The 22,323-nt window shown below is 37.4% G+C and overlaps 1 protein-coding gene across 7 annotated transcripts in view; it reads right to left on the reverse strand.

Annotated features, from left to right (window-relative positions):
- KCNH8 (potassium voltage-gated channel subfamily H member 8) overlaps positions 1 to 22,323 on the reverse strand; it is a 203,674-nt gene that overhangs the window by 126,094 nt on the left and 55,257 nt on the right. For 5 of the 7 annotated variants that reach the window (XM_049798883.1, XM_049798884.1, XM_049798886.1 and 2 more), the window contains one exon: positions 9,114 to 9,347. The exons of 1 other annotated variant lie outside the window; for it this stretch is intronic. In XM_049798883.1, the coding sequence (XP_049654840.1) occupies positions 9,114 to 9,347 (234 nt within the window). The remainder of the gene's footprint in view (positions 1 to 9,113; positions 9,348 to 22,323) is intronic. One more of the 7 variants, XM_049798885.1, reaches the window with a different exon arrangement.

Raw genomic sequence — 22,323 nt, forward strand, 5'->3', positions numbered from 1 at the left:
GGCAGCTCCTGGTTCAAGAGCATGACTTTTCCAACCTTGGTGTTCTTTGCATTTTTTGTATGCAATACAGTACAGTCTGCAGCGCACATTTTATGCAAACTAATTTATGAGCTCCAGCACATCTACATTTCAGCTTTGTTTACTCAGCTTTCCTGCCTCTCCTTTTATAGCTCCACTATCTTTCCTACTTAATGAAACTGCATTTCAAAATCCTCTAGTTACATTTGAGTTTTCATTGAGCAAAAGCAGAGAAGCTAAGCAATGCCTATTAAAGCTATGTGATATAACACTATCCTTATGTGTACTACTTTCTTTTTGTCTGCTCTAATTTAATTTTTCTATCTTAATCCAGATTAGAAAAGAAAACTGCATAAAGGAGGTAAATACTTCCCTGATGTAATAATACATTTATGAGGTTACATTTAAAACAATTAGCAAAATACACAGGATTATCCAAAAATGCAGTTAAGTGAATGAAATGCATTCTGTTTAAATGCAAAAAAACTTCAGGGCAGATTCATAAATATTATCAGTCTGCAACTTTTCCTCCACCTTCAGTGATCCTTACTCTGTCATGGTCATAATAGTTCAAGGCATTCAGCATTTGTCAGCTAACTCCTAGGAAAGTACTGACTGACACAGTCTATTTATATAAATAAATTTCCAATATCTATAGTTAAAGTAGGAAAAAAAACCCCAAACAAACAAGAAAACAAAACCAGCAAAACCCAAACCAGAATATTGTTTCTTCAATATCTTTGTATTGACTGTTTCAGAAATAGTCAGGCTCAATCCTTCCTGAGCACTCTAGTCTTTACTTTCTTGAGTTGAATTCTGCTTTTTTCATTGCTTTGAGTTAAGCAATCCCCAAATGAGCAAAGTTTGCTTTTCCTTGATTACTGTATTTTTGAAATCTATTGTTAAAACTGTGTTTACAATCTATGGTCCTTATTCCTTTTGGATTTTCAGAGTTTCTAATCGAACATGTAGATGTAATCACAGCAGTAAATATGATTTCCCAGTCTAATGAGGGATGTACTTTTGTCCCTTGGAAAAAAAAGCAAGAAATTTTCTTAAGCAAGGATGAGCTCTCATATACAGGTATGTATGTATATGTGCATATATATTTACATATATATGCACATACACATATCAAAAAGCATGTACTTATGCACACATTTTTTTCATTTCTCTCAGTTTCTCCCTATAAGCTACCTAACCTTTTAAAAATTGTGTATGATGTTTTAACATCAGGAGGAGTTGTAGCCCACATCCATCTAAACACGCCTATGTTTTCAAATGACATTATTGTGCTTTTAAGCTCATTATTTTATTATTTTAAAAAGCTTCAAAGATGACGCGAAATTTCCTGTAAGCAAAAACACAACAATACCAAAACAGACCACTACACTTATAAAGAAAAATTTCCACTTTTTTCTGTTTCAAATAACAAGTGATAACAATATAAATTAAAATATCTTTGTGCAAGATATTTTTGTGACCCTGATTCTTGTGTCTCTGGCAGTGGCAACCCCTAGAAACAGAAGGTCTGGAGTCTGCAGAATGAGAGTTCTCCAGCTGGGAGAGGTGCTGGTCACAGCCTCACACTTATTCATATATCTTTCAACAGGCATTACATGGAGAAAGAGGGGATTCTGCTGGTTAGTTGTCCACTTAGACTGCAAAGCTCCATTTTAGAAACTGATCATTTATTTTCCACTGCTTTTCCCACGAGATTAGGTCAGAGAAGTTTTTTGCTTAATGAGAATATCAGTGCTTCTATAGTTCCTGTCTATTATTTTAGTTTTATCTGTTAATATTAATCAGCAGTTTTCAGCAACTTTGAGGATTTTCTGTTGAGGCTGTGATTCAAGGACTTTAACCTGCACTTGACATGCTGCCCATCGGCACCTTCCTGTAAGGAAACAGCTAAAGCTGGGACCTGAGAAGGGGTCAAATTGTGGATCTGGATTGATACTTCCATCCTGTCGGGTTTATGGTTTTTGTACAGAAGGGTTTTGAAACACACACTGAGGAATTACATAACTCTGTAGAGAGGATTAATCTTCCCAGTTCACCGCTTGAATCCACGTGAGCACATGCTGTAAGCAGACTCTGAGCCTGCCCACTGAAAAGAATTATAGTAACCCTGCCAGTAGGAAAGGAGTAGGTTTTAACCTTTTAATTACTTAACTGCTTTATAAAATCAGACTGCTTTTGCAATTCCGTAGCCAAATCAGTGAGAGGGTTCAATAGACAGTGCTGACATGAGCCTCTTGCCGCTCTTCCAAAAAACTATGGAGCTAATGCAAGAACTCATTGCAATTGTCAGCACAGGAGGAGGCAATTAGTCTGCACCATGATCCAGGTATGTGGATTTGGGCATCACGAACAAAATAAGGAAATGCCAGCAGAAAGGAGGCAGGTAGTCATCAGGAGAAATGGTACTTTGATCTTTCTTTAACTAAAGAACAGCCTAAGCCATGGTGAAGCACAGGGACACAAGTCAGCTTTTAGCTAAAGCTTGATTTAAAACTCATAAAAATAAAAGGTAGCCTATCAGCAGCCTCAATGTAGCCATAAAATTGTGAGAAAATTTGAAGGGAAGAGTGACCAGTCTGATGTAGTACAAACATCCCGCTGCGAAATAAATAACTCCATCTCTTCCTAAAAATGGTTGTGTGAAAAGTAGCATGATGAAATATATCTTAAAAAAATAAAAAACTGCATACAGCATTACTAACAGCCATTCATAAGTGCAGCTGGAAGCCCAGGGTGCCTGTGTGGAAACACTAATCTGTAATCATCTGTAAGCAGTGAAGGACCCATCCCTTTGTAACAATGGAGTAAGCAGCAGGAAACTCTCATACAGATTTATTTACTTATCAATGTGCTTCTAGGAGAACAAGTTTTTTTCTTAGTGAATTATGCTTTAATAAATCATGTTGCTATTGAAAGAAGCTATTAGCCAATGTCACCACGAGTGCCATCAAAACAAAGTATCAGCACTGCCAGTTAGTAAGCAGCAGGCTTGTTGAAGTCTCATTAAATTACAGCAAAAGAGTTCAGACGTTTTAGATCACATTGCACACAGGGGATTTTACTGCTTGTTTGTTTGTTTGTTTGCTTGTTTTTTCTTCTAACTGGAGTTCATCCCCTTGCATCTCCTTGCAGGCTTTCACCGACCGCTTCACTAAAGGCTCTGCAGACTTTAAGCCAGGGCTCTCCAGAGGAGCAGAAGTCTGCTGCAGAAGCTGGGACTGTCTCTAAAACATCTACACACACTTCAAGGCTACACACTACCTTTCATCAGAAGCTGTGGGTCAATCAAATGAAGTGTTTGGAGAGAAAAGGAGCCAAAAAATTGCCTCTTCAGTGAAACAGAGGAAAATAAGGACATGTCTTCCGCCTACATCCACAACTACATCGCTTTTCAAGATAAAGATTTCCCCAAGATCGGTGAAACTTCATAATGCCTACTGAGCTACACGGAAGGGGGGAAGAAAGAAAAACAAAGGACAAAAGAGAAAAGAAAAAAAGAAAGAAAAAGAAAAAAGAAAAAAGAGTATGCTTTTATAAAGATACAAATTATCGTTTATGGCTCATGTAGTTGCAATTAGATATTGCCATCAGATTAATTTTTCAGTGTTGCCTGCTCTTTTTTTTCCCCTTGTCCTGTATTTTGTACTACAATTTAGATAATGTGAGCAAACCAGCCACAAAAGCCTTTTAGCTTTCTAAATTTTAGACCACATTTTTAAGGCAGAGCAACAGTAAGGTCACATTGCAATGAAGTATCCTGCCAAACTACTTGTCAAGGGACTTCCTCTACATTAGTAACTAGACATCACTAGCAAATTGATGTCTCTGTACGGAAGGTTTGTTGGTTTTTTTTCAATTAGAAAATTCTAATAAATGCCTCTTCTCTAACTGTTGGGCTTAACATTTCCCAAAGACATGGTGGACTTCAGGAGATTGTTAAATTGGGGAGTCAGTTCATATTAAAAAGGTACCATGCAATTCCCATGTTTCAAAATACTACAGGATATTTTCAGACAACCATTAAAGGTAGGTTTTTAAACTTCTTGTTGGAAAAAAGGGATACTATTTCTGCAACAAGCAAAATACTTTTAGTAGAGAAGAAAGCTTTAAGAAAACCTAATTTTCTTTCATTTTAAGGGAAATTAATGTCTTAAATTTCTTTATAATTAATCAAGTCTTCTATAATTTTAAATAAGATTAAACTCATCATCTAAACCCAAGTTTCTCTGTTTGCTTAACGCAAGTCATGCCTTAATTTCAAATAAAGTAATGGAGCCTTTGTTATCCTGTAGCCACATTATTCAACTGCAACCATGGCAGAGGCTATAGACGATGTCTCATGGCTTGAGGCTTATTTCATTTGCCTGTGGCTGTCATTGCTGCTCTTGTGAGAACACTGTTGCGCCTAGACTTCAAATTGCCATTTTCCTGATGGTATCCAGTAACTCAGTAAGATGCTCTGACTTTCACCCTTTCTCCATTCATATTCTGCTAATCTGAAAAAATACCTTGGTCCTGACCTTCCAGATCAGGCTACAGAGTTATTAAAACACATATTCTCCTACACTGATAAGAAGAGGCAAAATACCTCGATTTAATCATATTGACTCTTAAAATTAAAAAATTAAGAAAATAACTATATCATGCCTTCCTGACCTTGCAAGTTACCAAATCTTTAGGGGCCAAGAACGACAAGCCACATGCCGAAGTGTTTAAATCAGTTTACACCTAGAAGATGACAATGTCTCTCGAGTCCCTGTGGTCTATCGCAGATGAAGCAAACTGCTTGCAGCCAAGGCCTAAGGCAACTTGTAATGCTGGTCCCAGCAACACCCACTTGCTCCAGTCCTCTTACAGCAGGGATTTTTAATTGTCCACAAAAGCCTGCACAAACAGCCCTGTTGCTGGGCTGCACAGATACAACAGACACCACAGTGAAGCCTCTCAAATGTCCATAAGTCAGAAGTGGCCATTGTGACTACACAGTGTTTCATGCAAGTTACACATACACAGAAAGAGGCCAATTTCCTTTCAGTGAAGGAAGGTTGTAGGACTACTGCAGGACTTAAGAGGGTGCGTGTAAGAACAGACTGATTTTTGAGACATAGGAAATTAGTCTGATGGGGTAATAAGGAAACCAATGTACGACTTTCTCAGCAGCTGAAGATGGAGAACTTAGACTGGAGTAAGCCAACTATTATAGGGCTTACTGTAGCGTCATCTTAGGCTGTAACAGGAAAATTAAAAATCCACGCTGCTGCTTATTTGTACTTCAGTTTGGGGGATTGTGAAGACCTCATTTAACTACATTTACTTGCTATTGACAAATTTCTGCAGTGGTCTAGCAGGGAGAAAAAGAAGGGTTCGTCTAAATGTAGTTCCTCAGCCTAGTGTCCATCTGCTTTCAGATTACTCTAAAAAAGACATCCAGGGAGTGAGTTCTTTTCTCACAACTCACTTGAATTCAAAAAGGTTACTTTGTATTGCCATTATCATAACTGACAACTTAATTTGTTGCAGATGTTTTGAAGAAAGTGTAGAAATAGTAAGAGAAAAAAATAGTCATTTAAAAAATCAATTCCTAAGCTATGTAATTTTAAAACTTTCTGAAGAAGGAAACAATCACAAAATTCCTTTTCCTTTAAGAGTTTCCTTTTCTGTTTGTCTTCAAAACCCAATATAGCTCTGAGAAAAAAAAAAAAAAAAAAGTTAGAAACTGACTGAGGCACCAAAATAAATACTGAAACTATGATGAAATGTGTATTTTGAGTGGGATTTTCAAAAGACATCTCTCTCTGAAGCAGCTGTTGCTGCTGCCATAGTTCTAACACCGGTCTGTGCTAACATGGCAGAAAATATCCTGGATGAGAAGGTACACCCAGTTGATCCTATTCTAAGGATTTGTTAAAATGCCAAAAGGAACAGACAAAAGTTCCTATCCACTTCTAGTCATTCTAGGTGGATTGTTTTCCAGTTTGGTCAGAGTACAACTGCTGAAGATCATCCTTTCATTAAGATCCAAACGCAAATGACAAAGACAATGAAATCCTGCATTTCATCCCACAGACAGGTAATCCGTTTTACTTAGCTTTCTACCCAACTCCTTGCACGTCACTCTTACCTGCTGCAGTGTCAGCTCAGAGCAGTCTGGAACTTCCATGAAATCGCATCTTGGTTGCTGGGGTTGCTTTAGTGATAACAGTCATTCCTTTAACTAACAATTACTGAGCAGAAGCACTATGTGAATTCGTAAATGATGGTTAAGTAACTGTGAAAGGCCCGATATTTAACCTTATTAAATTCAGATCAAAACTAGTAAAAGCTTTAAGTCCCAAGATTGAATCACTACTTCTTTAGAATGAACAATCTAATTTAATGATAAAAACTAAATCAATTTTAAACTGAGTTTAAATCAAATTCAAAATATCAAAAGATGTGGCAATTAAGAAATCAACCCAAAAGGTGAGACACACATGGAAAAACCCCATGATCAATTACAAATTTCAAGCTTCAACATCTTACATCAAATCCAGAAGAAGAAACCAAGAATAAGTTATTGTGTTCATACATTCATTTCCCTGATAGTCATTTCTTATCATAATGTTGTACTCATTATGAAGCTTTTAAGAAGTATACTGAGGGATGTCAGTCTATGCGGTGAGCTCAGAATTATCCCTGAAGCTGAACTTCTATCCCTGAAGTTATCCTTGAAAGTGTTCATTTGGTCTCTTAGCTAGGCATACAGAGCAAGACTGTACCTCTGAATAGTGGACTAAAGCTAGATACCTAGTTTTACTCTGACGCCCTAAAATCCTAATGGGACACTGAAATGTAACCCTATGACAACTAGACATTGCTAGTTACTTGTATCCCACTGACCTATGTATCTGGCATTACACTGGGCACTAGCCCATCTGACAATTATTTTCAAAATCGGGTAAGCCTGAATGTATCCATACAGTCATTTGGGGGCCATTATTCCCAAAGTTCTTATGTCTTAAAATATTTTTAAAACATTTTTCTGCAACAAAGACATCTTTTTTTTTTCTTTTTCTTTTTTTTTTTTTCCTGCCAATGTTGAATAAGCCTAACAGCTTCAGAAGTTCAATTTTTCTTCTGAAAAAAAAAACCCCACCCAAACCAAAACATTTAGCTAAAACAGATGATTTACCAAATTTTGTGTCTGCACTTTGCAGCTCTGTTGAAAAAAAAAGATTTTTTTTAAGATAAATTTTGCTTTTATTCAAGAACAGTCCCATGTTATTTTAATATCAATTCATTTCTGTCTGTTTCCCAGTGGTACAGAAATACATGAAAATGAAAAATATAATAAGCAGTCTGGGAAATTTATTCATATTCAGAAAATGTCTTGGAATTACTTGCAGTCAAACTATACACATGGATGCAAGTAGGATGGATTGTGGGAATTCTTTTATTCTAAATAATTTCTCTATCTATTTATCTGTGGTTCAGCTACTTCACTGATAAGCAAATTGACCTGCAATATCTTTTTGCCTACATTAATCATATCTATTATAGGTTTGAAGCACCCCTTCATTGTGTAAAGGAATCACAATTTATCATTCAGGACCAAGACAGTGAAATGAATATGTTAGGTTTACTTCTTTCATATACATACATTGAAATCTCTTTGCACCATGCCCACTCATCACTATACAATGCTGGAGAAAAGCAGCTCTTATGCTGCTCGATTAAGATAATTTTTTCCCTACACTCATACATGATTTACAAATTTAAAACTACTGTCTTTGAGTAACCTTCCTGAAACATGAGTTCAAGGAACTATGGGAGTCATATCTAAATGCTAAAAACCAACAACAACAAACAGCCCCCCAAGCCTCCCCAAAATGACAAGAGGAGGAAGCATTTAGCAGCATCTTCAAAATAACTTCAAAATTTCATGCTGTGAAAAATAGCAGTCATGAACACAAGCCAACTAAGCAACATTTCTCTTTTATGTATAAGTCAGGGAAAGTGAAGCTGCCTTCTCCTAATACTCTAAATCACTGATTATCTTCTTGTCAATATATAGTTATTAAGAAAACCACTTTTTAAAGTATTTAATATAATAGTAATAATATTTTTTCATTAGTAAAGACATAAATAGGATCTATGAGGAAAAACCTGTGGCTTAAATATATGCCCAGAAATTCTAGCCATATAATAAAATGGAAGGCATTACTCAAGAGGCACCCATGGATCATTAAGCACATGTGAAGGCTCCGGTAGCACTGGAGTGGCTGCAATCCTGTCAGTATCTCACATTACTGTCATCTGTTTGAAGATCACATGAGTGATGGCAGTGTAAATACTTACAGAATAGGTACACTGAAGGAGCCTGATACAAATGAAAGAAGCTGGTATGTGTGCATCATGGGGCGCTTTCTCCCGTGGCTCCATCATCTTGACTATGGAATTGTCTTTATAAATGCCCTACCATAGAAGTGAAAGCTTTGGCAGTGCAACTTGGAATTTACTGAAATGTATGGAGTTGCTTAATGCCCAGAATTTGTTTTATGTGACAATACATACTTAAATTTAAATTTTGCTTAGGGTACTTACCCCATTTTTTGAAAATCATTATTACTGCGTTTATATATAGTGGCTGTGGAGAATAAGTCACTTGGATCATTCAAAGTTCTGAGCATTTTGTTGATGGGGCTGAAAATTTTACACAGCCACTGTCTACCTTATAGTGAGTATTAATTTTTAAATTACAGATTCAGCAATAAGGGGAAAGAACTTCAATATCAGAAAAAGTAGAAAATGCAGTGTCATACTGAGTGCAGATAACACAGTATCTCACACACAGTTTAGGACCCTGAATTTCTTCTATGCAGCTTTGTAACTTGTCATATACTTACATAAAATCAGTAACACTAATATAAACGTAGTCTCAATGTGTACCCAACTGTCTTTATTAAAATCTGTTCCTGTTAGTCTGATTATAGATATCCAAAATCATTGCATAGAAATGCATACTACATATTTTATGTATTAATGCTAAGTTTCATTCTTTGGGACTAACAAAACAAGAAAGAAAAACTTACCATTCTTCTTATAGAACATGATTTCTCCTTTGAATTCTACCTTTTCCTCCAATGATTTCTCAATTTGAAGAATCATCTGCTCATTTGTTTCAGCACCAAGTAAAAATTTACAGCTGCAGCTCTTCTGCATGACTTCAGTTCGTGCAAATCCAGCAAGCTCACAGAAGCCATCTGAGCAGTAAACAATAGGGAATCCTTTAGCCACCTGAGCATTTGCAAGGATGAAGTTACTATCTGTAGAAGAACACAAAAGTAAAACACAAATTACAGTCTGAATCCTACATCATTTCACATAATACTTCCTCTAGCTTCATAGGAAGGCACAACTGGATATACAGTTAGAAGCAAAGTCCCAACTGCCTGCAAACAAGAATGCAACTTCTGCTTTTAGACCAGTAGTCAGAAATAAAATCAAGTCTAACAGTCGACAAAGCATGTTCATAGGATGGTTCCTCATGGCTACATACAGCTTGCCTCATTGCATCCTCCAGCAATAATTTATAACTGCCTCTGAGATGATTTAATGTTAGCACATTAAAACAACCACTTGACCAAAGACTGGTGACAAACATGGAAGCTTTGGAGAAATTTCAAAGGTGCTCTATTATGCTGCCACTCCAACCACACTGCAGTCAGAACAGACACAGTTGTATCGTAAAAAAAGTTAATCACTCTATGCTCTCAATAAGCTAAAGTTGACCTTTATCAACACTCAAACTAATTTCTTTTATATAATTTTGCAAGGAAATCCTTACAATTAGAGTTGAGGCACATTCTGGAGCTACATGGAATTCTTTGTCTTTTGTTTTCTCCTTTTTTTTTGTGAGGGAAAAAGATTTAATCCAAAAACACTGCCAGCTGTCTTCCAGGGCCCCACCATACTTCTCCCCTATGAAACAGGCATATCAAAAATTCACCAACCCGTTACACCTTAATGCACTTTATAATTTTTCAGTGTGTGTAAGACGCAAATATTATGTATGATAAATTCAAGAATAGTATATTGACATGGACATCAATCAACAAAAGTGATGTTCTAATTTGAACTCAGATCTTTGGCAAATCTTGCAGCCTAGTAGCTCATTTTCATCCCTTGCTGAAGTGTCTTTGAAGGTTTTGTGCCTTAGACGCTCATCTTCAACTTATGTCAACAGCTCTAGCACTTTACAGCTTTTTTAAATTAGCATGGAGACCCTTTCCATAAAATATATGAAGTTCTCATACAGTTTTTTGGCCTGTGTTTCCCCATCTTGAATTGAAAAAAAAAAAAAAAAAGTTTTATGGGAAGAATCTGTCTACATTTCACATTGAGGGAGGAACGACTATTTTTTGCCTATTGCTTATTAAGGAATGTTTACCTTACAGCTTGCTAGCGGGAGCTTAGGAGCAGTCTAGTCCCAAGACAGATACCTCTCATTTTTCAGAATTATGGGCATGTGGATTCATGTGTATGTATTAAGGCAAATACTATTAACTAACCCAGAATCCCTTGATAAATATTCATAAATTTAAAGAGAAATAATGAACTATTTTAATGGAAAACTCAGGTTGATATGCCTAATCCCCATACAGGGATATATTATTCATGAATGGGGAAGGGAGGGACAGAATTCATAAGCTAAAATAGAGGAAAAATAGGTCTGTTTCAGCCTTAACTGTCACAAGAGTTCTACATCCACAAAATTCCAACAACTTCAGCTACGTTACTCTTTATTTACCCAAGGGATAAAATGCTATGGCTGATACCACTACGATTTCAGTATTTTAAAGACAATGCTGAGGTTTATTAAATGATCAATTTACTCTTAAAACTTTGCTTCAGTTACTCACCTTTTGCTTAAATCTAATTAAAGTCTTTCAATAAATGATTGTTGTATTAAAACAGATTTTTCTCATTTACCAAATAATGTGATTTAAAAATGTATTCAGGTTCAGTGCAGTGCTTGACTTAGCCTGTCATTTTTATTTGCCTAACTAGGGAATAAGTATCATTACCATTCATGCACTGACATGCTGCTCCCCTTGTCAACACAAAACTAAATCCCCACACTGCCAAAAGAATTAAAATCATATGCTTGCAATGCAGTTTAATGATGGTGTTATGGTGTATGACCTGCAGATCATACATTCCAAATGCATCTGTAGCTATCAAATTAATTTACTCCTGGGTTTCTTATTGTTTAAGATATAATTATGTGGTGCAAAGACTGTTTTTTTTTTAAATTCTAATTGTTGTGAATTGCATGAAGCAGAATATGGAACACCAAAAAGACAGAAAGGGTAAGGAGGATGCTCTCAGAGTGCAGGAGTGTTTGAATATCGTTATGAACAGGAATACACTGGAGCTTACCAAGCATATAATGATTTTTATGAAAAATTTAAGATGGCCAGATTCTGCTGTCATTCACATCAAAATAAACCCAGAACACTTTGGGTTACTTTAACATTCATAGAAGAAAACAATTTACTTCTAAAAGCCAATCCAGTGCCAGCTAGAGTAAGAAGCAATCTTTCCATTAACATCAGCAGATGTCTGATAAGGCTTGCAAGTCTAATTTTGCTGAACTTTTTGAGTAGAACAGTAAACCATCAGCTTTAGGAAAATCAGTATTATATTTTCTGGTTTTCTTGAACTTGAAGTACAAATCAAATTATGAAAGATGCGCCTGTAATCCCAAACTACTAGACTAAGGAACATATTTAAATAATTTATTGAAAAAATTCCTTGTAGCATTTAAGGATCAAGCAACATAATTTTGTCCAATAATCACCTGTTTCATCAAATTCTTCAGTAATATTTAGTAGGTGATAATTAACATTTACCTGTTACACAACGAAAACTTTTTTTTAAAACACATCTTAAAATTTTCTGATTAAAAGTTTATTTACTTCTGTAATTTACTTTCATAACTTGGAATCTTTAATATCACTTGCTATTCCTAGTGCACATAAAGAACCATACAATGTTTCAAGAAACAAGAACTGAGGGTGAAATTTTTATCATTCAGGCTTCAGTGTGACACAAATAAAACCCCCAGCATTTAATTCTATGATCTTCAGTGATAGCTTGCTAGATCTTAAAATCCAGAGTAGGATTTAGAATAATTTATTTTATTTAGAATAATTTATTAGAAATTTATGGACTGGAAGACAGCAATTTTGCTTGGTTTTGAATTTACAGTAGGAAAGTTGCAATGAGTGATACAAACCTATCAGTCTGTATATGTTTGGTATATGTTTATATGTAGATTGCAACACTTCCGTAATAATAAAGAAGATGTTGAATTCCATGTTATTCTTTCAGCTCATCAGCCTGAATATTAAGTTATTTTATTCAGATTGGTTGATCAGGACACAGTACTAGATTACTGGTAGGATTTTTTTTTTTTATTTTTAGACAAGAAAACACATCCAAGCTAAATTCATGTTCTGTTGAGAAAGATGTAACCTTGAGACTTTGGGACTGATTAGGAGCACAGGGCATTTGCAACAACAGAGTAGAACTGCTGCAAATCTGTGTACAACCTGAAAGAACAGATTTTGACAAAACCATGACTGGCACTCTTCAGCTCAGAAATTAAGTGCTCTAAGTCTGTGCAAAGTAAATAAAAATATTCAAGTTGTGTACTTGTATATTAGCTTCGGGTAAAAATAACTAGCTTATGTTCAAGCCTGCGTGAGGTGTAAAGGACGATTTGAAAGTGCTTCTGTTAAAGATGGGACAAGAAGCCTAGACACAAGAAAGTCCAAGAACATTCATGAAGTTTTCCTTTAGCAGCAAGTCAGCAGACACGGATGAATATGACAGAGGTATTCCAAAACTATTCAGCACAATTTAAAAGCAGATTTGTTTCAATTATGCTTCTTTTCCTTTATGCTCATTTTCTATGATGATCAAATGACTTTTTCACATGAAAGGTTGAAGGAAGAATATTGGGAGCTTGCATGCCTATGTCTGCTTTGGAAGCAGGACATATTGGAGTGGATAAGACATTGATCAACAGAAGACTTGCATGGTTTCCAGAAACCTCTGCAAGGCACATAGCATAAACTCAGAGACAAATAAACAAGCTGAACCAGACCTATGCTACCTACAACTTCAATCACAGGCTTACACCCTGTTGCCCTGTTTCAATGACCTGATACCCCAAAATTATAACCTAAGAAACAGAACAAATTTATATCACATGCCATCTGATACAGAGATGCAGGTTTGTTAAACATCCCATGGCAGAGCTTTAGAATTGAGATAATTAAAGGAAAAGGCTATTATGCAATTCTCTGCTTCATAATTAATGCACACAATTTATCTGACTGTTTGTAATGAGACCGTGTTACAATTAAACTCAGCACTCCCTTGAAAAATCTTACTGTCATCTTATTTAACAAAAAATTACAAAAGGGGTTTTGCTTTAACACTGTAGCTACGTCTGCTATAAATCTCATCATTGTGCTTCCCCAGCTCTTGTAACAGTTCTTTTCAAAGTCCAGATGGTTTCTGCAAGTCTTCATCTTTATTGGTGAAGAGAACATCTATCTGACTTCTTGTGCAACTGAGCACAGCCAACCACCATTCTGATTTTAAATATTAAATTATTTATGAATTAAAAAGGATGAAAAAAATGTACAAAAGAAAAAAAATAATCCCTAGCAATCAAAGAAGCTGCATTAATTAAACAAGTGACTCACATAGCTACTCTATCAAATGGAGAACAGTCTGTAATTCTTCTGGATGAAAGTATTTACTACATTTAGGTTTGATTCCACAGTTCCTACATGTGCTACTTAACAAAACGAGTCTCATTCCAGGTTCATGCAAATTACTGTTACGGAGAACATGACCACATTATCAGTTAAGATTACCTAATTGAATGATAAAAATAGCATATGAAAACCCTTAGTTTTATGTCAACATATTTAGATGCAAGTGAGTTTAATTAGAGTTCAAGCTCATTTACCAACTACTGTCCTTTGAATCTGATTGAGACCAAAATGATTTTATAATGCCTACAATTCCAAATATTAAAGTTCTTCTTGAAAATCTCAGTACAGTTAACCGGGTCACTAATGTGAAGTTAAGATTTATCCAGATGTAGGTGAGTCAGGAAGAAAGAAAGTTGGTTATACTGGTACCTCTTCCCACTCTTCACCAAAAAAAATACCATATATTCCAGTGAATTTACAGTAGTACAGTAAAAGGTAGAACTATTGCATAATAAACTGCAAGTATGGACTGATGAACAAAGGACCCATCATTGTAAGCTATATAATTGATTTAATTGGCCAGGACATTTCAAATAAAGGCTGACTTTACAAGGAAATGTATTCATAAAATTGGGTAACAGCTACAAATTCAGAGTACAAAACAATACTTGAAGTACCTAGCTCTATGGACTCAGCTCAAGGGTGAGCTGCCATAGCTCCCACTTAACCTGCATTGCCAAAAAGAATTCCCATTATGTAGAAAAGCTCCAAATTCAGCAGCTAAGAAATCAACCTTTCACTTTGCGTTTACAATAATATTTAGTCTGACAGTGAAAATGCTTTTCTGTATGCAATATTTATAGCTACAAAAAGAAGTTAATCTCTGATGCAGTTCAGCATAGAGACACCTAAGCAAAACTTGGGCATCTGGATGCTAAATCATCCCCTAGTCTTATTGGTAAACACAGATCATAAGCCATTTAAGAGACTCAGTGTTTAACGATCTCAAACCCAGCCTTCATTGCCATTAGTGCATCAGGTCAATACTAGAATAATGACTGCAGCTTTCTTCATGACCAATCAAAGTACCTATTCCTAGAACAAAGCAGACCAAAAAGCCAGACAGTATCAGAGGGATACAAAATAAAAAAACAAAACCCAAAATAACCCTCATGGTGAAATGGGCTCCTGGGATCCTATGGGGGGGGGGGGGGGGGGGAAGAAAAAAAAAGAAAATAATTTGCTCCTCCATTAGAAATCTCTGCATGTGTTCCTGTTGCTTTTCTAATCCAAATCTCATTTGCATCTACCTGAACTCTAAAGTATGAGGACTGAGAAGGACTTTGTTCAACTAGTAGCAATGCTGTTACTGCTCATTTATCATCACAGAGCACCTTTCAAATAAAAAATCAGTGCAATTGTAGTGGGTGAACTATAGTAAAGGAGAGGAACTTTTAGCAGAGATAGCTTCGAAGTTCTTCAAAATTAAACTCCACTAGCAGAAGCAGACGTTGACGTGCTTTCCTTGGAAGGAAATATTAACTAGTCTAAGATATGTCTTTTTACATTTTTCTTGATATTTACTTCGAATTAAAAAATCACATTACACATATATTATGTGCAACAATAATTTAAATCAATAGATGAAGCTGAATCGAGGTTGCAATGAAACATGTCTTTTCCCACCCTTAAGCTGTGTTGATTTTGAAAAAAATAATTTTTCAGCAAAAAACTATTACACTCTATTTGACCAGCTTTATTTGTGTTATTGATTGTGCAGTGACTGCCAGCACACTGCTGACATAGCTAAAAAAGCTATATTGCAATATGTTGTCAATATGTTACAATATTTTGTCAAATATTTACATGCTAGTGTGCAGTTTTATATGCATTGAAATGCTGCAAGTGAAACAGCACTTGCAGATAGAAAAGAGAGGAGAAAAACCACATTAGCAGTGAAGGGACATTGCAATTTGTGAGTCACCAGCACATTGTAACAGTGTGCAGTGTCATCCAGGAGTTTCTCAATGGGAACCTGAAGGCACTTGTTTACCTGGCAGAACTGAACCCTCTATCCCTAACAAGGGAGTTCAGCCACTGTTTGATGTTTTCTGTGGGTGCCCACTGGAGAGCAGAGTTCCCACCCCCAAAGGAAGCATATTTTACAATTTCTCCAATAAAATACGTGGAAATTTTAAGTTCATCCACCAGGCAGGAGGGCCATTTGTGTAACCCAGCTATATTTAATTTGCTGGTTTTTTCAGACTGTTCTGTTGATTTAAAATTCACCTGTACTGGTAGGAATGGAATTGCTGTAAGTGAAACTAACACATTTTCTCATATGCTCAAATCATATAGTCTAATGATTTAAGAGCCTGGGATCATGACGGTTTCAAGAGTTCAACTGAAAGAAAGGTTTGCAGCTGAACGGTTTTCCTGAATAGAAACGTTTTCAAAGAGAAGAGCCACATCCTTGTCCAACATTTATCAATGCGATCCTGTTCATACCTTCCTTTATCACTTGTCTGAAATAGGAATGAAATAAGGACTTGAAGGCTGGTTTGTTTACAGCTGGTTTAAGCACTATGTCACCTACTCACAATAGGTGCTCAGTTTACAGACATACCAGACTTTTGCCATTGCATAAAATTCTGTGGTTTTAGTGTCCTACACATGCCTTTACTAAGTATCATGCCTGATGAACCTGTTTATAACAGTACTGCAGTGGATAGCCCTTTGGATATTTGTCCTCAATGTATGTACTGTTACTGATGCTGCAATATATCTGAGCAGCCAGATGTTAGAGATGCTGTTAACAGAGCTAATGGAAGAATACAGGAAATAGGTTAGCGAGCTGTTATTCCTGCACACCTGAGGGGAAGAACTTAAGCTAGACATTTTGAGCCCAGTGTGAAATGCCTTTAAAAGATCACGTTCCTGCCTCTGAAAACTAATGCTCCTTTCTTCTTATGAGACTATGTTGATTATGGAGTGGTAGCTCAGAGGCTTGGAAAATATCCTGATTCCGACTAAACTGGAAAAAAGGAATTGGATTTCTTTACAATGTGATGATTTGGGGCTGAAGAACTATTTACCTACTGTTGAGAAAGTTTCATCTTATCACTTGAAATGAGTAGATTCTGTGGAAATTTGTTTCCCCTTTGGAAGTGACCATGGAAAAAACCACTGTGGTACAGCAGATGCTATATACAAAAGAAAGTTATCAGTAAGTGCACAAAGAAAATATTTTCAACACAGAGATATAAAAGGATCTGAGCACAAAGAAAGTGGAAAAGCTCTGTGGTCCTTCCCCTTGCTTCTACCATGCAAGGCCACTTGAAGCTATTTACTGTCCATGTGCCGAGGACAGGGAACTTTCAGCCACTATTCACAAAAAGAAAGAAGAACAAATTACACTTTCAGCCCTAGAAGTGGCCAATGGAAGAAACTGAGAACAGGCCAACCCCTCTGCATGCTAGAGACTCCAGTGAGGCAGGAGTCATAAACGTACTAATTCTCCTCTGTCGTCACTGGGGCATCACATGCCACTGTTCCTCACCTGAACAAAATTTCTATCCTCAAAACAGCCCCAGATCCAGGTCTGGTTTTAGTGTGAAGGCAAAAGTGACAGTAATCATCCTTCTTCAGCACCATCTGCCTAGTGCAGACTTGCACTCCACAGAGGGTGATGCAGCATCCTCAGCTTTTCACCCATCACTATCACAGATGCATCTGGTCCTGCACGTAGTAACACCCCACACCTTTTGCATACGATTTTCATTTCCATATGTGAGATACCCAAATAACAATATCCATACCTTTCTCATGTCAAAACCACTGACTGTTCAAATATTACATGTTGTTATTATATTCTCTGAATAAGAAACATTAATCATTTTATACAAGTGCTATACTACCCTGAAGCTGTTACTCAAAGCAGCTCAAAGCTGCTTTTCACGTATGCTAGCTCATACACATAATTTCTGGGCTGTTCACTGTCACTTTAACAACCTCTATGACCCCCGTGACAATTTCAGCTTGTGGTGACTTCTGCTGTATTGATTTCTCTCCATAATAATTATATTTCAATTTTAAGGTGACAGGACTCTGTGGTTGAAAGGAACCATTTTGAGCCTTTGCAGTTTATATGCTCTGCTCTCATCCCCTGAAATTAAATGGTAATCTGGAGCTAATTTTAATGGGGAGAAGCAGCAGACTCCCATGTGCCTATTCCAGTGAAATGAGTTCTCTGTAAATGACAAGAATTTCTGCATGCAGTTTTCTCAGAGAAGCAACACTAATCTAAAATAATGCTGTGGAAAAGAAAGTCTGTTCAAAGAATGTTCTTCTGACAAATTGACAGAAATTATATAAAAAATGCTTCAGAAAATGATGAACAGTGTCCAGTAAACGTCATTTCCAGAAAAGGTAGAGTTCTATACTGCACTATTTACCATAACAAAGAATTGCACTGTGTATCCCAAACTCACCCTTTCCGAATCAAAATAATTCTAAGAATCTCAGTATAGGGTTTGATGACCCTTCTTGAGCAAGATCCATAAAAACCCCACATATTTTGGGAGTGGAAGAGGATGAGAGAGAGGTTACAGGTGAGAATGTAATTTATGGTATTAAAAAAAAAATGAACCATCTTGTAGTGGGTTTGCCAACTGAGAATGATCTCGTGAAAAATCCTGCGGAAAAATGCTGAAAACTGTGGAAGGGCCAGTGTTGTTGAACAAACAAGCAGAATAACCTTAATGGAAAAGTAAAATAGATGTGTGAAGTAGACATAGGCTGTTATTTCTTACATTGAAGCTACTGTGGACCTCCTGAATGATTGCTATAGCTTAGAGCAGGAGCACCTGAGCTTAGCAATACTGATTTATGTAAGATATCTAAATAATCAAGGAAGAAGCTGCTTGGGGACCCTGAAAGACTTGAGGTGAACACTGCCATAAGATGGTCTTCTGGAGAAAAATCTAGATTTTGGCTGAAGAAGTGGATATAGTCTGGGAAATTCAAAGCATCTGGAACTTCCTTGCAGTAGGGAGTACAGGTATAAATGCATAGTAAAATTGTCAGGGTTTTGATTACCTTAGAAGAAGAAAATAATAATTTGGACTAAGTATTATCTCAGTGAAAAAAAATCAGGAATACGAAAAGATTGCTATCAAAAAAAAAAAATCCCTAAATTGAACATCAAAGAACATAAACAGTGCAGATAAGAGAAGAAACACACCAAAATCATGAAGGGACTGAAAATACCTAGTTACTCAAAACCTAGACCTTTTTATGTCTGTTTGTTTTGTTTTATATCTAGTTCTTTTTTAAAGGAAATAAAGAGGCTAAGCAGTACAGAATAACCTTTGGCATTTCTATAGCAAATAGTATTTTCATTCTGCTGTGGAAGAAAACTAATTCCCCTTCCCACCCACATTGACCCCCAAAAGTTGCCTGAATAAAACAAAACTTAGATCAGAAAGAGACTCATATCAAAACAATAGGCCAGTGTTCAGTACTTCATGCAAGACCCAAACCTCCAACATCCCAGGAAAATGTTATCTATTAACTATTCTGCAGTGAATCATTGTCGTTAGGGAACCAAGTAACTTTTCTGACATATTTTTTGGTAAAAACATACAAATTACATTTTGGGTTTTGACTAAATTCTTCTTATTGGTCCAAAATATTTTCACACTAAAAAAGGTTGCCACTATACTTGTGTATTGGCTTTGTGTGGAAAGATTGGGGGGGAGGAGGGGTTACAGGGGTGGCTTCTGTAAGAAGCTGCTGGAAGCTCCCCCTGTGTCTGACAGAGCCAACACCAGCCGGCTCTGAGACAGACCCGCTGCCGGCCAAGGTCAAGCCAGTCAGTGATAGTGGTAGCACCTCTGGGATAACATATTTAAGAAGGAAAAAAACTTGCTGGGACAGACAGAAAATGGCAGCCAGAGAGAGGAGTGAGAACGTGTAAGAGAAACAACCCTGCAGACACCAAGGTCAGTGAAGAAGGAGGGGGAGGAGATGCTCCAGGCGCCGGAGCGAAGATTCCCCTGCAGCCCCTGGTGAAGACCCTGGTGAGGCAGCCTGTCCCCCTGCAGTCCAGGGAGGTCCACGGTGGAGCAGATATCCACCTGTAGCCCGTGGAGGACCCCACGCCGGAGCAGGTGGGTTCCCGAAGGAGGCTGTGACCCCATGGGAACCCCGTGCTGGAGCAGGTTCCTGGCAGGACCTGCGGATCTGTGGAGAGAGGAGCCCACGCAGCAGGTTTTCTGGCAGGACTTGTGACCCCGTGGGGGACCCACACTGGAGCAGTGTGCTCCTGAAGGACTGCACACCGTGTAAAGGACCCACGCTGGAGCAGCTCATGAAGAACTGCAGCCTGTGGGAAGGACCCACGTTGGAGAAGTTCGTGGAGGACTGTCTCCCGTGGGTGGGACCCCACGCTGGAGCAGGGGAAGAGTGTGAGGAGTCCTGCCCCTGAGGAGGAAGGAGCAGCAGAAATAACATGTGATGAACTGACCATAAACCCCATTCCCTCTCCCCCTGCACTGCTGGGGGTAGGTGGAGAATCTGGGAGTGAAGTTGTGCCCAGGAAGGAGGGTTGGAGGGAAGGTGTTCTGAGATTTGGTTTTATTTCTCATTACCCTACTCTGGTTGATTGGTAATAAATTGAGCTAATTTTTCCCAAGCTGAGTCTGTTTTGCCCGTGATGGTAATTGGTGAATGATCTCTCCTGTCCTTATCTCAACCCACGAGCCCTTTGTTATATTTTCTTTCCCCTGTCCAGCTGAGGAGGGGGGAGTGATAGAACGGTTTTGGTGGGCACCTGGCATTCAGCCAGGGTCGACCTACCACAACTTGAAAGACGAAGTCAACACTACTTTTGTTCCACAAGAATGAAGTACAAAGATGCTGCTAATCAAATTCCAGTGTTATGGGAGGTAGTTTGAAGTCTTGCCTTGTTTCTCCAAAGCCCAATCTAAAGAAAGTGGTGAAGAATATCTTGACCAAATGGCAGCAGATGCTTGTAGCTTCTTGCAGCTTTCATGCAAGAGAGAATAATCTTATTCATTCAGAGAGCTTTGAAATAATTTCTTGAGAGTCAGGTATTTACATGGATTGTTCCTCTATCTCATCAATTATAAGTGGCACTGAGCAAACATAGAGAAAAATACTAAAAATACACAAACAAAAGAAGTTTTTAGCACAAATTGCTCAAGGTTCTGTAAATTACACTCACTGAAAACACCAAAAGTAGAAGAAAGCTATAAATTACAACATGATTATACTGCCATATTTTTTTATGCAACCTGATGCTATAGTTTTGGAAATTCATTGCTGTTTTAGATACTGTTTTGAATGTAAAAAGTAATTCCAATTCTCAGTTGGAGAATTTAACCAGCAGCATCGTATATACCAGCAGAAATGCCTTTGTCCATTTCAAAACCTTTTGCAATTCAGGTGGCCACAATACCAAAGCAGTGTGAACCTCTTCTTTAGCCTACTGAACCTCAGTATCACGGTCAGGAGGGTCATCTCCACAGGAATGGTGGGAAGTGACTTCTTCCAAGGGGTTACCCAGAATAAGGACCTATATTTATCCTATGGGGATTGCATGGGGACTAAACTCCTTCATGTCTAAGCTAGACTGAACACTTCCTTAAAACACAGGAACTGGGCAATATCAGTAAACAAACCATGAAAGAATTCAGAAGAACCCTTCTATACTATGTATACACAGGTAGGCTCTGAATGTTGAGTAAATGCACCTGACCTTGCTCATGTCTTTCCTTCTTGAAAATGAAGGGGAAAGAAGTTCTGTAGGTGAGATACTGTAGAACTAATTCCTTAACTGGAAATTAATCTAAGGAAAGAGAAAAAAGGTACAGCTTTTTGTTGCTGTTTTTGTTGGTTTTCTTTTTATTCTGACAAAATAAGGTGCATGAAGTAGGACTCTGACCTCATGGATTATATTGTGGTGTAGGAAAATCACTCCATTTCAGACCTCCCCATATGTGTAAATATGAGTAAATAGGTTCATTACACCTACTGTGCACAACAGCATAAATTAAGTTACAATAGCAGTAATGATAACTCTGAAAGACTTGGGTGAAAACCTCACAAAATCTACAATTGCTAGTTAAAAATAACAAACAAAAAGTGTGAAACCTGGCCCATTAAAACATATACTCTCACACAAGCAGAGAAAACATATAGTATAGTGGATTTACATCGGAAATAGTAACAAACATGCATTGCCTTAGGTACCATAGTGCCTTAGGCTTAGTAATGCTATGGGACTGCTACTTGCAGCCACTTTACCTGCACTGTTGAGGCAGTGTTTTCAGAGCATCTGTAGTATTACTTTTCCTTTATTCTTCTCATATTCTTGTTCTTACATTGTTGTTCTCACAGCCTTGTACCTGCAAGCCTGAATAGTAGTGGGCTCTCACAGAAAGCACCTATCCTTGGTCTAAGAATGGCATCTTCATTCCCCTTG

Source organism: Accipiter gentilis, chromosome 4, assembly GCF_929443795.1.
Source record: "Accipiter gentilis chromosome 4, bAccGen1.1, whole genome shotgun sequence".
NCBI lineage: Eukaryota > Metazoa > Chordata > Aves > Accipitriformes > Accipitridae > Astur > Astur gentilis.